General features: G+C 37.7%; 2 protein-coding genes across 3 annotated transcripts in view; both read left to right on the top strand.

Annotated features, from left to right (window-relative positions):
* The window catches only part of fastkd2 (FAST kinase domains 2), a 32,199-nt gene extending 28,077 nt beyond the window's left edge, over window positions 1-4,122 (top strand). For both annotated transcript variants that reach the window (XM_067442190.1, XM_067442189.1), the window contains 3 exons: window positions 3,154-3,238; window positions 3,377-3,491; window positions 3,783-4,122. In XM_067442190.1, coding sequence (XP_067298291.1) covers window positions 3,154-3,238; window positions 3,377-3,491; window positions 3,783-3,911 — 329 coding nt within the window. In that variant the 3' untranslated portion in view covers window positions 3,912-4,122. The remainder of the gene's footprint in view (window positions 1-3,153; window positions 3,239-3,376; window positions 3,492-3,782) is intronic.
* A 458-nt stretch (window positions 4,123-4,580) lies between these two features.
* On the top strand, window positions 4,581-14,933 carry gtf3c3 (general transcription factor IIIC, polypeptide 3). The gene is made up of 18 exons (XM_067442844.1): window positions 4,581-4,766; window positions 5,133-5,238; window positions 6,770-7,041; window positions 7,122-7,245; window positions 7,789-7,980; window positions 8,433-8,598; window positions 9,177-9,324; window positions 9,762-9,897; window positions 10,159-10,259; window positions 10,730-10,901; window positions 11,050-11,252; window positions 11,334-11,435; window positions 12,120-12,255; window positions 12,525-12,750; window positions 13,725-13,915; window positions 14,124-14,248; window positions 14,421-14,573; window positions 14,704-14,933. Exons 1-18 carry the CDS (start codon window positions 4,674-4,676, stop codon window positions 14,824-14,826), a joined length of 2,769 nt encoding a protein of 922 aa, XP_067298945.1. The 5' UTR covers window positions 4,581-4,673; the 3' UTR covers window positions 14,827-14,933.
* Window positions 14,934-17,260: the final 2,327 nt, after the last annotated feature.

The raw sequence follows: 17,260 nt of genomic DNA, 5'->3' as shown, positions 1-17,260 counted from the left end.
AGTGGATCTGCACGAGTTGGAGCCAGGTGTATGGTATCTTCACATTATCGACCACTTTACACGTTTCAGTGCTGGAAACATTGTTAAAACAAAGAAGTCATCTGAAATTGTCAACTCCTTCATTCACACTTGGATAAGTGTCCATGGCGCCCCCCAGAGGCTGTACAGTGACAATGGTGGAGAATTCAACAATGAAGAAATCAGAGACATGGCTGAAAACTTTAACATTGAGACAAAAACAACAGCAGGATACAGTCCCTGGAGCAACGGGCTACTTGAAAGACATAATCAAACGCTCACTGAAATAATCCAGAAGGTCAAACGAGAAAATGGATGTGACTGGCATACTGCCCTTGACTGGGCCCTCATGGCCAAGAACAGTATGTTGAACGTTCATGGCTACAGTCCATATCAACTAGTGTTTGGACAGAATCCAAACCTTCCTTCTGTATTAGTTGACAAACTACCTGCTCTAGAAGGCACTACAATGAGTACTAGAGTTGGAGAACACATTTCTGCGTTACATGGTTCTAGGAAAGCATTCACTGAAGCAGAGTCTTCTGAGCGGATAAGAAGGGCGCTACGCAAACAGCTCAGGCCCACAGATGACATGTATGTGACAGGAGACAAGGTATTTTACAAAAGAGTAGACTGTCCTGAGTGGAAGGGACCAGGGGTAGTTATTGGTCAAGATGGAGCTGTTGTATTTGTAAGACATGGGGGGACTCTAGTTAGAGTACATCAATCCAGGCTCTGCAAAATAAACACACATGATCAGGAATTACCAGATAAACAACCTGTGCAAGACAACAGTGAGACAGCAAGTAAAAAATTCAACTTAAACAATGGAGCAGAAAGCTCAGATGGTGAAGAAAACACAGACAGTGAACAGGAAAACATCAGCGACAATGAGGTGAATACAGGAGAAGTGGTTCATCCTAGTATGACACAAACTGAAACCGATCACAATGCTTGTGGTGACACCGTCTTTTCTGCTGGTGTAAAGTTAAAGACAGGACAGATTGTAACATTTATGAAACAGGATGGTAGTAGTCTACAGAGAGCCAAGGTTCTAGGCAGAGCAGGCAAAGCCTCAGGAAAATACAAAAACTGGTTTAATTTGCAACATATTGAACCTGATGGCAGTGATGGACAAAAGGAGCCAGTGGATTTGTCATGTGTTGATAATCTCAACATTGAATCAACTGATAGGGAGACTGATGTACTCATAACAAAAGACATTCCATTTGATGCAGCCAAACAGGAGGAAATTATGAATTGGAGCAAAAACAATGTTTTTGAGGAAGTTGATGATGCAGGTCAAAAGTGTGTCTCTACCAGATGGGTCTGTAGTCTCAAAGAAACTCCCAATGGCATTGTGCCTAAAGCACGACTTGTAGCCAGAGGTTTTGAAGAGCTTAATATCCACGAGCTGCAGAAAGACTCCCCAACCTGTGCTTCCGACTCTCTGAGGCTATTATTAGCAGTAATCTGTCAAAATAAGTGGCATGTCCATTCTATGGACATCAAATCTGCTTTCTTACAAGGTATGCAGTTGTCCAGAGAAATCTACGTCCGACCTCCTCCTGAAGCTGGAAAGGAAAATATTCTGTGGAAACTAAACAAGTGTGTTTATGGTCTTGCAGATGCATCGCTATACTGGTACAACAAAGTAAAAGAAATCATGCTGAGTACAGGTGGAAGAATGTCTCAAGTAGATCCAGCAGTGTTTTATTGGTTGGACGAGCAGCGCAAGGTTACTGGAGTACTCGCATGTCATGTTGATGATTTTCTTTGGGCAGGCTCAGAAAATTTCTCAACAGATGTAATCCCTATACTAAAGTCTGCGTTCCATGTTGGACGTGAAGAACATGAAAATTTCTGCTATGTGGGAATGGACTTTGTCACTATTAACGATGTAGTTCATGTACATCAGCATATATACATTGAAAATCTACAGCCTATTCACCTGCAAGCAGCACGTGCTGTGCAGAGAGATGCCTCTCTTAATGAGACAGAAAAAGAGCAGCTTAGGTCAAAAATAGGACAGATACTGTGGGTTGCAAAACAAACCAGACCAGACATTATGTTTGATGCAAGCAGCTTAGCGTCAAACATAAAAGATGCTACAGTCCAGTCTATTCATGAGACAAATAAGGTCATTAGAAAGATTAAATCTGAAAAGGTGACTCTCAAGTTTCAGCATTTGGGAAACAATGATGCTCTCAACCTGATTGTTTTCAGTGATGCTTCCCTTGGAAATCTCCCTGATGGGGGCACACAAGGGGGAACATTGATTGGTCTCATGGGAGAAGGAGGGAAGTTTTCTCCTCTCTGTTGGCAATCTAAGAGAATTCGACGTGTGGTGAGGAGTACTCTGGCAGGGGAGACACTAGCCCTATCGGATGGAATAGATAATGCTGTTTTTCTGGCTACCCTCTTTTCTGAGCTCACAACTGGAAATGCTGAGCTCAATACTCCCCCCTTGATCTGTGTTACGGACAATCACTCTCTGTTTGATGCTCTTAAGTCAACAAAACAGGTCACTGAGAAACGACTTCGACTGGAAATAAGCAGTATAAAAGAGCTCATACAGAATAAAAGAATAAAGAAGGTACTCTGGTCAGACACAAAAACTCAACTCGCTGATTGTCTTACCAAGAAGGGAGCGTCTGCTCTGTTGTTATTGAAAGCACTCAGTGAAGGACGGTGGTGCTATTGAAAGTGCTCTGCTAAGGACTGTGGATACTTAGTTTAAAAGGGTTACATTCGAAAAGACTGAACACTTGCAGTTTTATGTGCAACAACTGTTTTATTTGTGGTAACTATTGACTGTTATATATGGTTTATATATCAAATTTTTGTTTTTTTTGTTTGTTTAAAGTATAGGGAGATTGTTAACATGTTATCTCCCCTCTACACTGTTCATTACGGTAAATGTGCTTCTACACTGTTGAATACGGCACGGTGTGCCGGAGGTTGGCGCATGAGCAGAGTGTGGAATCTGCGTGCAGGTGACGGTGATGGATGTTGTGTGAAACTTGGCCGTGCACTGAATAAAGTAGTACGAACTATAAACGTCGTGTTTATTTCAAGTAACATTGTTAATGGCATTTTATGTTGGTTTTAACATTGTTTGAATCTTTGCATTAGATTGTGTGATTACTCTGCCTCGTCCAAAAGAAGAAACCTGTGGCCTCCATGCGGAGGATTCTGGGTCAGCTCAATCTGCCCAAAGGTAACAAAACACCAGACAGCTGTGATGTTGAAGTATCACAGGATGATCTCACATACCTACCGTGGATGTTTCCCACCCTATTCTGGGGTTTAAAAGGTTGTTTTCGAGACAAATAGCTCTTCTCTGTCTACATTTCAGGATTGCGGTGGTCGGTGCCCCTCCAACTTCATTTTGCTTTGGTACAACTCACCCTCGTGCCAGCTTGGTTATCAAACTTCGGCATCTCGAAAAACTTGGTTATAAACCTGTTTTGGTAAGTGTGGTAATTCCTCGGATACACACTAAATAATCCGCCAAAACCTGGTACTCACACTTGTGCAATATTTGCGCAATAATGTTTCATAGTAATATTATGGTGCTTTGAAATACCTTGAAGGACCATGCAAAATACCAAATGAATAAACATCACAGTATTGACAAAGTACTTTTTAGTTTGGGTAGCCTGCTTATGACTAACTGGAGAGATTTAATCGATGTTTAATCTGTTTCTCGATTTTAGATTTCCAATAATATCCCTAATATAAACTGTATATCACCCTCTTAGGTTCCTGTCCATGAGCTCAACTCTAAAACTGAGGAAGAGAAGATTCAGATGCTACAGAAGATCATTTCTCCAGCACAGGAATCCTCTGGAGCTCAGGAAACACTGAACAACAGTCCAAAAGCAGAGTGAATTTTATAACTCTTCCTGAGGGAGCATTTCATTTGCCTTCATGTATGAGGGACATTTTTATCTTACTCAGAGATGGATTCAGGATACGTATTTATTGATGTGTAATATCAATATTGTACAGTTATGAATTCCTCCAACACCAAATGAAAAACAAATGAAAGAATGAATAAATATGCACTGATTTTTTTATCAATAAAAAAAGACAAATTGACCTTTTCAGTGTTGGCATTTATTTATTTTGGCTTCAAAAAATATAATTAAATATTTTTTTAATTTTAAGATTTTTTTAAATATGCAAACACACACACAAAGTTTTACAGTGACTTTCCATACGCTTAATATTTTTATACTGTACAAACTGTGTAGTATCACCTATCCATCTCAGAATGCTTTCTGCATTTTTAAATAATTTACTCTGATTTATCTTATCTGTTTTTTTTTCATGGGGACCAAAAAATGTCCCGTCACCAAACACACACCTTTGTGTATATAAAATGTATCTAAAGCATGCTGAAAAACATAACAGCATGTATCTTTACCAGGGCACGATAATTGCGTTATAATACTCGGACGCTTGATGGCAGTGTAGGACTCTTAGGATGACGTCGCCTGTGTTTGGATTTCTCTTACCATCGAAGAAGAATTTGAGCTTTCTGATTGGCTGGAAGGAAGAAACGTAGGAACTGTAGTACCGCTGAAGTACCTTATGATTGTAGCCTACTATACATGACATGAAGCAGAAAACTTAATTATTTATCTACAATGTCCGAATTAAACGATTATTTAGAAGGTAAGATTACCTTTGAGGAGTTTGAGAGACGGAGAGAGGAAAGGAAAGCAAATAACGTTAATAAGGTAACTACACTGCTTGTATTGTATTATAGTAAATTTGATCCACTCACATGTTTTACCCTTTAGCTTCTATATAAATTAATATGTGTCTCAATATACAGTTTATTATAGTGCATATGTCCTCTAACCTTTCATTTTGATTTGTGTTTTGATCATGCACCATTGTAATGCATCTAGAGTAATTTTACTATGATGTACTAGTATTAGTACATATAACGTTAGTACGTGTAGTATGTCGGTATATAAATGATCTAATATGTGTCTGAATACACAGTTTATTACAGTGCATAAATCTACTAACCATTCATTTTTGATGGTTCATAGTATTGTTGAAGTACTGTAGAGTATCAGCGCATGTTTTTGTTTCAGGAGCAGAAGGGGGATGTGTCCGATGAGGATGAAACTGCTGATCAGGAGGATGCTGTTCCTTCCACTTCCAAAAAATGCGCTAGAGGAACACGGAAATGCCAAGCAGGTGGATATTGCATCATATTACCTGGGTACTTAGTGTAAGTGTCAGGGGCAACGCTACAGGTGAAAAGGGTCAACAGTAATATTAACCACACTTAAGTTTTAAAAAATGAAACCTTTACATAAACCAAGGCCTAGGGGGTTTCAAACTGGGGTCACCCAGAAGGTTCTAAGGGGCCCCTGAAATGTTCAGAGAATAAAAAGACAGCAAAAATGGATCGAGTCTATCAAACCGTTTCATTTCTAAATGTTTCTTACCATTATACATACTTTGCAGATTTGTATGTTTGCGTTGCATTTTTCTAATGAGTTTTTCTCACTATAGTCCTATTTATCTTGCTTTTGGGATTGTAAGGCAGTATTCTTAATGCTGTTCGTAAGCTGCTTACATACATTTAGTGTGAAAGAGCTTATACAAATCATTTTGAATTGAAAATGCTCGTCTTCAGGATTATTCACTCAACATTAAGAATACCCTATTTCTTCATACATAAAAATATATAGATGGATTTTAAGAAAGGGTCCCTCATAAAATATCCATCATATTTTGGGGTCCTTGGCATCATAAAGTTTGAAAACCCCTGATATAAACAACATAGCACTGTGTTAAGACTACCAGAAGTAATTACTAGCAGTTATACAAGGGTTAATCATTACTTTTCAGATTCAAGTTAGACTAATCTACCGTTTCATGCAACTCATTAAAAAAGTATAACTAGTAAGACTAGTCTAAGCAGTTAATGCAACTGGCCAAATATTGACTAAATTATAAGTTGCCTACAAAAACTTTAATATCCCATTAATATTAGACATTCATTAATACATTAAATATGATATTTTTGCCTGCATCTTTTATAAATTTCAAAATAATGTGCATGATGTGATTGAAATAGCCTATTTGTCATATTAAAAACCTAATACATATGATATAAATTGTCATTGTTATATTGTTATGTTATATCTTCAATAATATATTTCTTTAGCAAAGAATTGAAAAACACTTAAAAAAAACTGAAAATAGTTTTTCATAATTGAAGTATTGCAGAATTGAAAAACACTCTATAATATATAACTATATATTCACTCTATAACTATAATATATATTTTATATATATATATATATATATATATATATATATATATATATATATATATATATATATATATATATATATATATATATATAATATCGTAAAACAGTAATATTGTGAAATATTATGGTAATTTAAAATAACTGTTTTTTATTTTACTATATTTTAAAATGCTATTTATACCTGTGATGGCAATGCTAAATTTTCAGCTTCATTACTCCAGTCTTCAGTGTCACATGATCCTTCAGAAATCATTCTAATATGATGATTTACTGCTCAAAAAACATCTCTGATTATTATTATTGTCACATTTGTTATTATGACGTTTTGGTTTTATATTCTTGCTCATTTTGCAAACTTATCACTTGAATGAAGCATGTGGGGATCAATATTCAGTGTGACAGCATCACATCACAAGTTGTATTTTGTGTGATGTCTTGACAGAGACGACAGAAGAGGGAGTCAGTCCATCTGTTCAGAGAGCTTTTGCCTCCATGATGGGAGATGGACTGGAGGAATGTGTGGAAGAGGATGAAGAGGATGAAGATGGAAAGATAGATTGGAGAGTGATTGGAGAAGATGATGATGATGATGATGACGATGATGCTGAAGAAGGAGAAGAAGATGAAGAGGACAACGACAGCAATGAAGTCACACCCGGAGATGTGTTCGCCTTAGAAATGGAGCTGAACCGTGAAAATAAGAAAATGATGAAGGTCAGTCAATCACTGTTATTGAGGGTATTTGATTACATTTTGAGTTTATTTATAAGCACACTGGTCTCATTATTTTTTAGGAGAGACGTCCCCGCAGTAAGTTACCACGGGCTCTCAGGGGACTCATGGGGGAGGCCAACATCCGCTATGCTAGAGGAGACAAGGAGGATGCCATTCTAATGTGCATGGAGATCATTCGCCAAGGTGAGGTTCTGTTGTTGGTTATTTGGGGTGTATTGGTGCAAAGTTGAAGTGGGGTCACTCCAAAACAGAGATCAAACAGAGACACAGCGTTTTAAAATTGGCACAAAACGGATAGTCTTTTCTTTCCTATTGTGACGTATATCAGTGAAATGGCTTCTCAAACAAGAAAAATGTCTATTTTCCCCATGGACAAAACTTGGAGAATTGATTGGATGGTTGTGGTTTGCTATTGGTCGATCTCATGTGAGTGACAGGTTGTCCCACCCCTAACAGCAGTAAACACGTCATCAGAGAAGAGAAGAAATGTCACTGCAAAATGGAGGGGAAGTTATTTTGATTAAAGATTACAAAATTAATTTCCAGGATATTCATGAAATGATGTCCATGCGTTTACAATAAACTGCATATAGACCATAGAAAAAGATCTACTGATGGTCTAGAAAATAAGAACTGTCAATTTTGATTTCTTGGTAATTGTAATTTGTGACTGCATATTAACCAGTAGTGCCATAGAATAAATCCCATCTCTTCCACCTCTCTCAGCTCCTGTGGCATACGAGCCGTTCTCCACGCTGGCTATGATCTATGAGGATCAGGGGGACATGGAGAAAGCGCTTCAGTTCGGACTGATCGCTGCTCACCTGAACCCCAGTGACTGTGAAGAGTGGGTCAAACTGGCAGACATGTCTCTGGAGCAGGATAACATCAAACAAGCCATCATCTGCTACACTAAAGGTCTGTACAGTAGATGCATTCAAAAGTATTGGATCAGTAAGAGGTTTCTTGTGGTGACCAAGGCAGCCTTTATTAGAGCATAAACACTAAAAACATTAATCTTCTGTAATATTATTACAATTTAAAATAACCATTTTCTTATTGGAATACATTTTAAAATGTCATTTATTTCTGTGATGTAAAGCTGAATTTTCAGCATCATTACTCCAGTCTTCAACGCCACATGATCCTTTAGAAATCAATCTAATATGCTGATTTGCTGCTGATTTTTTTATTATTTATTATTTATACGCACAATCATTCGAATATACTTCAGGGTTTCTACTGATAGAAAGCCATATGCTAATCGCTGAAGTAACCCTTTAACTGTCAGTCACCTTACTATAATTCAGCAGATGTTCATTTACTAACATGCCTTGAAATGTGTCTAAAGCTTGCCGTTTCGTTCTCAGCGATTAAATACGACTCCAGTAATGTCCAGTACCTGTGGGAGCGCTCCAGCCTTTATGAGCAGGTTGGGGAGCACAAGCAAGCCATGGACGGGTATCGCCGCATCCTCAGCTTGCTGCCGCCATCCGATGGAGAACAGTTCATGCAGCTCTCACGAGACATGGCAAAGTATGAGGTTCCCATATGATCTGAATCTTATGTTGATCAAGGTTTTTTTGGCATCATTTGCATCATACCCTTAAAGGGATAGTTCACTTTAAAATGAAAATTCTGTCATCCTTTACTCACCCTCAAGTTGTTTCAAACCTGTATGAATTTCTTTCTTCAGCTGAACAAAAGGGAAGATATTTTAAAGAATGTCAGGAACCAAACAGGAACCATTGACTTCCATAGTATTTTTTTCCAGTCAACTGTTTGGTTCCTGACATTCTTTAAAATATCTTCCCTTGTGTTCAGCTGAAGAAAGAATTTCATACAGGTTTGAAGCAACTTAAGGGTGAGTAAAGGATGACATAATTTTCATTTTAAAGTGAACTATCCCTTTAATATAACAACACTTACAGTTGTTTTTGCTACTGCACCTTTGACTTCACGTGTGTAAGTGGCCTCTGTTATGATTAGATTGTAAGATTTGAATTGGAGTTTGTGTATAAATGTAGAGACTGTATGAGTACATGTTTGCGTCATCAATGTCATGACCATTTTTGAATGCCATACAGCTTGAACTGTGCATGTATTTCTTTCAGGAGTTACTATGAGAGCAGCGAGTTGCCTTCCGCCATAGGGGTCATGGAGGAAGCTCTGGACAGACATCCTGAATTAGTCACACATGAGTGTGTCAACATGGCTGCTGAACTCTTCATAGCCAACCATCAACATGACAAAGCTCTAGAGGTGAGATCAGATGAAGACTAGCAGGATGCTCTGAGGCCAGTAACAAAAGATATAGAGCAGAACTGGGAGCCGATTGTAAACAAAAATGATGTTTCATTATTTTGAGATTTTTTTTATAAAGTGTGTTTTTCATGTGCGTGTATATTGTTTGTCCTTTGTGTGTACACAAGGTCAATATATAAAGAAAATATTGATGCTGAATTAAGTTCAATATTTCAAATAATGTAATTTTTTGTTATAAAAGTGATAAAATGTTTCCAAGATAGTGAAAATATAACATTTTATAACAAATATTAGTGTGTACAAAAATAAATTGAATTTATTATTCATTATGGTTTGATTAATAAAGTTAGGACTACTATGTATTTTTTGGATATGACTGCCCTTTCCCCATTGTATTCATGTTAATGTAAATGTTATAACGTATGTGTCTGCAGGCACTGGTGAAGTTTTGTGGCATCGTTCTGAAAAGACAGGAGAAGGAGGAAACAGAGATGGAAAAAGGTGACCTGACGCCTGCACAAGAGACAGAAGGAGAAGAAGAGAAGAAAGAAATCTCTGAAGAGGAGAAAGGTGAGAAGAAAGAGATGAATGTTCTGTCATAATGTGTATTGCTGTACTGTGCCACGGAGGTGTCTAAATATACAATAATAGTAGTAATAATAAATGTGAAATAATAATAGATATGCTTTCTTCTATTAAATGTATTTAAACTTATATATTCTGGGCTGCCTTTGCAGTGTAGAGTTTAGTTAGGTAGGATTAGGCTAATAATAATGTCAATCAGAGAGCGTTATGTATAAAAATAAAGCTAACATGTTTTTAAATGCATAGGGAAGATCTTAGAGGTGGTGATTCCTGATAATGTTCCCGTCGACATCAGAGTGAAGATGATGGTGTGTCTCATCCACCAGCAAGTATTCAAACCTCTGGATGTGAGTAGACACACACACACACACACACACACACACACACACACACACACACACACACACACACACACACACACACACACACACACAGACAGGCTAATCCTTGACCCTTGACTTACGATTTGAAAAAGTTCCTATGTAACTCTTGAAAGTTCTACTGATATTATTGTTTTCTGATAATTAGAAGTGTCTTGAGTTTTTTTAGACAGGTTTATCTCTGAGACGTTTGCAAAAAGTGCATCATCTGCAAAGCATTGCCTTCGATTTTAAGCATCAAATTTGTGTGCAATGTGTTCATTTTACATTCATAAATAAAATGCTGTTTTAACATTCAAAAGGCATCATCGTAATGTTTTAACATATTGCAAATGAGCGAACACTCAAGAACCTTCCAGATGAAAGCATGCTGATGTCTGACAGATGACGGATGTTATCCATGTTTGATTTTCTGGCCTGTGACATTTTGCCTGCAGCCCATGTTGACGTCTCTGATGGAGCAGAGCCCGGAGGAGCTGGGCGATTTGTATTTGGACGTGGCCGAGGCTTTTATGGAAGAGGGCGAGTATAACTCCGCCCTGCCTCTGCTTTCCGCCCTCGTCTGCTCGGAGAGATACAACCTGGCGGTCGTTTGGCTTCGGCATGCAGGTTACACACTTAAAACCTTTAGTGGGTGCACTAAACTTGCAAATGAAAAAAGCAATGAAAAAAAGGATGTCGTTATAACATTAACATGTCTTGTTCTGGTCAAGAACTGCCTACTCAGACTTCTGATTGTGATTCTGCTTGTTTGCAGAGTGTCTAAAGGCACTTGGTCATTTGGAGGTTGCGGTGAAGAGCTACAGTAAGGTTGTTGAAATGGCTCCACTGCATCTAGACGCCCGTCTGGCACTATCCACCCTCCAGCAGCAGTTGGGCCGACCCAACATGGCCCTCGCGGCCCTGGAGCCCATGTATGATGCGGAAACCCTTGCACAGGACTCTTCTGCTGCCCAGCAGGTGTGTGTGTTTATTATAGTCATGTGTTTAAGTGCTAAGTGTTGAGCTTGTGGATAATTATGTGTGTTGATTTTTTTTCAGGAACTAAAGCTGTTGCTGCATCGCTCGACTCTCCTGCATGCTCAAGGACGCACTGATGATTACATAGATACTGTTTTGACCATGCTCTCCATGCTACTTAAGGTCAGATTCTGCACTCAATGTTTGATTGTGATATAAAGAAAGCACATAATACAGTATATAGATAGATGTACATCAGAGTTATTCAAATCTTGCCATGGAGGGCCAATGCGCTGCAGAGTTTAGCTCTAACCCTAATCAAGCACACCTGAACATGCTAATCAGTGTCTTCGGGATCATTTGAAAATCACAGGTGGGTGTGTTTGATCAGTGTTGGAGCTAAACTCTGCAGCGTATTGGCCCTCCAGGCTAATCAGACTATTTTTTTATGAATTGGCATACATCAAATTGTATCAAGGAATGTTGTATGTTGAAAATTGTATCTGGCCTGTTTTGCCAGATTCAGTTTTATATAGGCAGATTAATCTGTGACCACCATGCTTTCTCATAAACAACTGACATATACTGTTGAAACAGTGTTATTTTAGTTTCTATTGATATAGCATTGTTATAGCACAGTTTTATTTTATTTCAAATAATTAAAATGCTTTATTTATAGTTTTAGTCACTGATGACCCTGAATGAAACTATAAGTCGAATACTCATCTAATATGACCATATCGGTCAACCACTAGTTGTTCATTCTTACTCTCTGACTGTCAGGTTTAAGATACTTGACATTTTACACAAAATAAATTATCTTTATCTCAGATGTGTGATGTGATTGTGCTTTCTTGTTTTGTGAAGGTGGCGATGGTGAGGGCTCAGGTGTGTGTAGTCTCCGATACGTCCTCTGGTGTCAAACATCTGAAGCTTATAAAAGAGTCACGCAACAAACCGACGGAGATCGATGACCAGGAGGCAGCTTATCTGGATGTGACGGGTAAAGCACATCAGATGGAACTATATTAACACTTATTCATTGTGCCATTCCCATCAAATTGCTGTCCTAGGACTTTAAGATCACACAATGAATTGTATAATCAATAATATTCACATCCTACAACCTGGCAGCTGTCAATTGAAATTAAACCAACTCTAAAAGAACTACCACAGAGATCTGGGTTCTTTAAAGTAAAAAAAATCCTCCTTTGAAACATTTTACCTTTTAATTTGACCTTCACCAAGAATCACAGTGTCTTTGTCTCTAAGGTAAGACGAGCGTCCTCTCTCGAGACGACTGGTGGAAGCTGTTACTGCACTGTTTGGCTGTGATGTGTGAGGTGAAGCGCTTTGCTGAGGCAGAGTTATTGGTAGACTCTACTTTAGAGTACTACTCCTTCTACGATGACCGCGTCAAACGCAAAGAGCTTGAATACCTCGGCCTGTCCGCCGCCTTCCTTGACCACAACTTCCGCAAAGCTTATGACTATATAAGGTCAGTCTAAGTCTGTCTACATAAACATTGTAAATAAAATCATTCATTGATTCAAAAAGTCATTCATAAAGTTCTACACGTTTCTCTCCTTGTGTGTTTGTTTATGCATTATTTTGTCTAATTTGAGTTATCGTTGTGACATGCTTGAAACACAGAATCACAGTTTTAAAAAACGGATTCAATTAATATATATATATTACTCATACGCAAAGAACTGCGATGCACTGTGTATTCTGACACCTTTCTACCAGAACCAGCTTTAACTTCTAGAGAAATTTGAGCTACAGCAGCTCGTCTGTTTGATCGGACCACACGGGCCAGCCTTCGCTCCCCACGTGCATCAATGAGCCTTGGCCGCCCATGACCCTGCAGCCGGTTCACCACTGTTCCTTCCTTGGAGCACTTTTGATAGATACTGACCACTGTTGACCGGGAACACTCCACAAGAGCTGCAGTTTTGGAGATGCTCTGACCCAGTCGTCTAGCCATCACAATTTGGCCCTGGTCAAACTCGCTCAAATCCTCGCTCAAATCATTACGCTTGTCCATTTTGCCCATCAACTTTGTGATTTTTTTTTTTTTTTCACTTCCTGCCTAATATATCCCACTCACTAACAGGAGCTGTGATGAAGAGATAATCAGTGTTATTCACTTCACTGGTCATAATGTTATGCCTGATTTGGTGTATATATAAACATTTAAGCAGTGTTTTTCTTTATTTATGCAGTGGCTAATTCGCCAGTGTTATCCACCAAAATGTATTTGTTTTGGCGGAAAAATAGGGGATTCTTTTTTATACATGATTTTTTTTAAACCGATACATGTAAAATTAAATCTGAGGCTGAAGGTTTTAATTTTTATTTGATTGCAAGGTGCTATTTATTTGATTGGGAAGTGGCTTTAGTGACCATTTGTGCTTCTTTCTCGGTAGAGAACTTGCCTTAAGTACTTGAAATATACTCCATCTATTGCAGGTTGATGTTAATGGACAATGTGGAACGGACTCAGCTGTGGAACGTGTTTAATCAGGTTACCCTGCACTCTCAGGATGCCAGACATCATCGTTTCTGTCTGCGTCTCATGCTCAAACACCCCGATAACCATGCGCTCTACCTTCTCAACGGACACACCTCGCTGGTTTCTGGGACGTTCAAACATGCTCTCGGTATGGTTTAGACATAAAACCATTTCCTATAGCACAATTCTGGTGTTTATTGCTAGGTTCTAAATGCGAGTGTGTCACAGCTAGGTGTAATGTTTATTTTTAATTTATGCTCATACAATCATTAGCATAAATGGTGTTATCGTTGGAAGCTGCACTGGTTACATTTTATTTTATTATCATTCACTAATTCTTTCTCTTCTCTGAATAGGTCAGTACATGCAGGCGTTCAGAAACCAGCCCGACCATCCTCTTCATAGTTTGGTTGTTGGTCTCACGTTCTTCCATATGGCCTGCCAGAGGTTCGTCATGAAAAGGCATCCCCTCGTTGTGCAGGTACATCATGTGTATTTTTTTTATATATATTTTCAATTTAAGAATAGTAGTAAGAGTAAATAAATTTAATAGCTGAAGTTTAAAACCATAGATGTCATTCAGACATCCCTATTTAGATAGATACATTAATTTATGTGCTGCGCATATATCACGTATTTTGGTTGTTCCTCAGGGTTTCTCATTCCTGTGGCGTTATGTGGATCTCAGAGGTCATTGTCAGGAGTCTCTGTATAATCTTGGTCGGGCTTTACATCAGCTCGGTCTCAGTCATTTAGCCATTCACTACTACGAGAAAGCCCTCACCCTCCCCCCACTCAAACTGGAGGTAAGATGCTTTCCGTTTAATATCTGTTATCCACCATACATGCGTAAATCATCACAGAAACATCCCACATTCGTAATAGGCGGTTTTAAATGCTTTGTGAAATGCAAACGATTTCTCTTGTCATTTGAAGGGGATTGATGATGATCAAGTGGACTTGAGAAGAGAGATTGCCTACAACTTATCTCTCATTTACCAGTCCAGTGGCAATAAGGAGATGGCCCGCCATGTCATCTATACCTACTGTACTGTCTGACTCAATGAGCCATCAGGCTCAGTTCCTTTTACAGTTGCTTCTATAAATGTGCAAAATAAACTATATTTTTTACTATATTTTCTTTTCAATAAACAAATTTCTAATAAGTTTCCAATGTTTGATTTTGAGGTTGAGGATTCATGTGTGTGTAGTTTGAGTTTAATTGTAATAAGTTAAAATAAAAAAGTATATTAATAAAAGAGTAAACAAAAAATATATATATTTATATATTATCTATTTATTATCTATTTTGTGTGTGTGTGTGTGTGTGTGTGTGTGTGTGTGTTCTGATCATTTAAAATGATAGCAAACACATATATGACAAAAGGTTATGAAAATATGGCTTCTTATTATTTTATTTTTATATTTTTTTTACCCAGGTTAGGGGTAAGTTGATCCAAGTCAGTGGGTAAGTTGCACCATATCGGTGTAAAAAGACCATCTAATTGAATGTGACTCAAACGCCGATGCAATTTAAAGATAATTTACCTCTTTCAAAAACATTGTTATTAATCAAATTTCATTTTTACAAATAGTCATATTTCTTTTCAAGCTAATTTAAATAACATAAAAACCCAAACAAATGAAGTTGAAATTTCAGTATCTTTAATTGTTTGCATTTCTGAAACAATATGTTGAACACCAAACACTTGAAACTAATGAACATTTTAGTCAAAAGTTTCTTGGCATGGTAGTTTTTCTGCAATGTTGAACATGTTAGGCCATTAGGGCCTACAGATGGAAACTGGAAAGATACAGTGTATGATTAAGCAGCATCTGGGTCTTATAAGGATTTGTGTACTTGTAAATCGTTCCTATAAAATTATAAATTAATCCAGTTGTGTAACATTACATTGAAATTATATCAGTTTATACTTCAGAGATTTAACTTAACTACAGTGCCGTATGGTGGGGTAAGTTAAAACGCTGGCTCAATTTACCCCACGACATTTGGCTCTATTTGAAGTAAATGTGTGTGCTTCCACTCATGTGCTTCTTCTTTTCAGTGTGACAAAAATGACGAATGGTTCCAAAATATATGGCCACATGACAATTATAGTGTACAGTTGCCAAGATAAACGGGGTGGGTAAACTTACCCACTGGCTCATCCTACCCCACTCTCCCCCTACTTATAAAGCACATATTAGTACATTATTCTGTATTACCATATTTTACTTCCCTTAATGCTACCTGATACCTAAACTTAACAACTACCTTACTAATATTAATAAGCTGTAATTAGGAGTTTGAGGCAAAAGTTGTGGCTAATGGCTGTGACCAATATCACTAATACTTTATATATTCTTCTAAACACTTTTTTTGAAGTCAATTTAGCTCCAAGCAGTCAAGTTCCTATTGGCAAAGGGGGAAAAAGGAATTTATACAAAGCAAAATGCAATGTTGTTCGGATATGCACCGGTTTGTTTGTAACTATTTTCTTTGGCGAAATAGAAGAAAAGAAAAAAAAACGGACAAATTGTAATTCAAATATGAAGTTATTGTTTATTGATATGTATGCTATAAAATTAATATCACGTGTAAAAAAAAAACAACAACAACTCTTGCGTGGGTGCAAGGCAAGCTCATATTTTGCCCTTATATCTGGAATATTTTGGGGGCATTTTATATCTGCTTTCTAGTGCTTTTGTTTGTAAAGTGAGACTCACTTAATTTCAGCTCGCAGCCTCGCATTAAAAATATATATTATAGAACATACAAAAAACAGACTTCCATAGGAACTGAGGAATGCGGAAGAAATGCGCGTCGTTTTTTTTTTTTGTACAGTCTATGGTCGTGGGGCGTTTCAAATAGCACTGAGGCCCATTCATTTTCAGTGTTTCCGAAGTACCCTCGCTAGTAAGTTTACAATTTAAAGCATTAGCTGACCTCTCATTAATCTAGCCAATAGTTGTATTGTATGTAGCCAGCTTTAGTTCATGTTTAGAAGATAAACATGGAAGATAATAGTTAACTGTTAGACTCTAAATTACTAATTAAAGTTAACGTTGTTAGCTTGCGTGACCTGAATTAGTTTGGCTACATTTACCTCAACCTTTCTTCAAGTTCGTTGGCATACGATTTATCTTCGGTAATTAAAGTTAGCAACACTGATTACAATGAAGGGTAGCTAGCTCGGCTAAGTTGTTCCTGGGTTAATTCAGTCATTAAAATTACACAGACTGTTTGTTAGACAGTGCTTGATCCTAGTGGTATACATGTCTCGTCCAATCAGCGGTCAGTATTCCATTCGCCACATACCTGTTCCTTTTTTATCCGACTTGTCGTTGTTTTCTGACATTTATTTTGTTTTCGTAATTGTGATTTGTTTTGCAGTTCTCGGCCACCGTAAGTCTCCGTTCAAACTTCGTTTTATAATTCAACCTTAAGTGCGCTAACTTTTTTGTAAGAGTAGTTAATTTATTACAGTGATTG

Source organism: Pseudorasbora parva, chromosome 4, assembly GCF_024679245.1.
Source record: "Pseudorasbora parva isolate DD20220531a chromosome 4, ASM2467924v1, whole genome shotgun sequence".
NCBI classification, from domain to species: Eukaryota; Metazoa; Chordata; class Actinopteri; order Cypriniformes; family Gobionidae; genus Pseudorasbora; species Pseudorasbora parva.
This window is presented reverse-complemented; position numbering and strand designations above follow the sequence as displayed.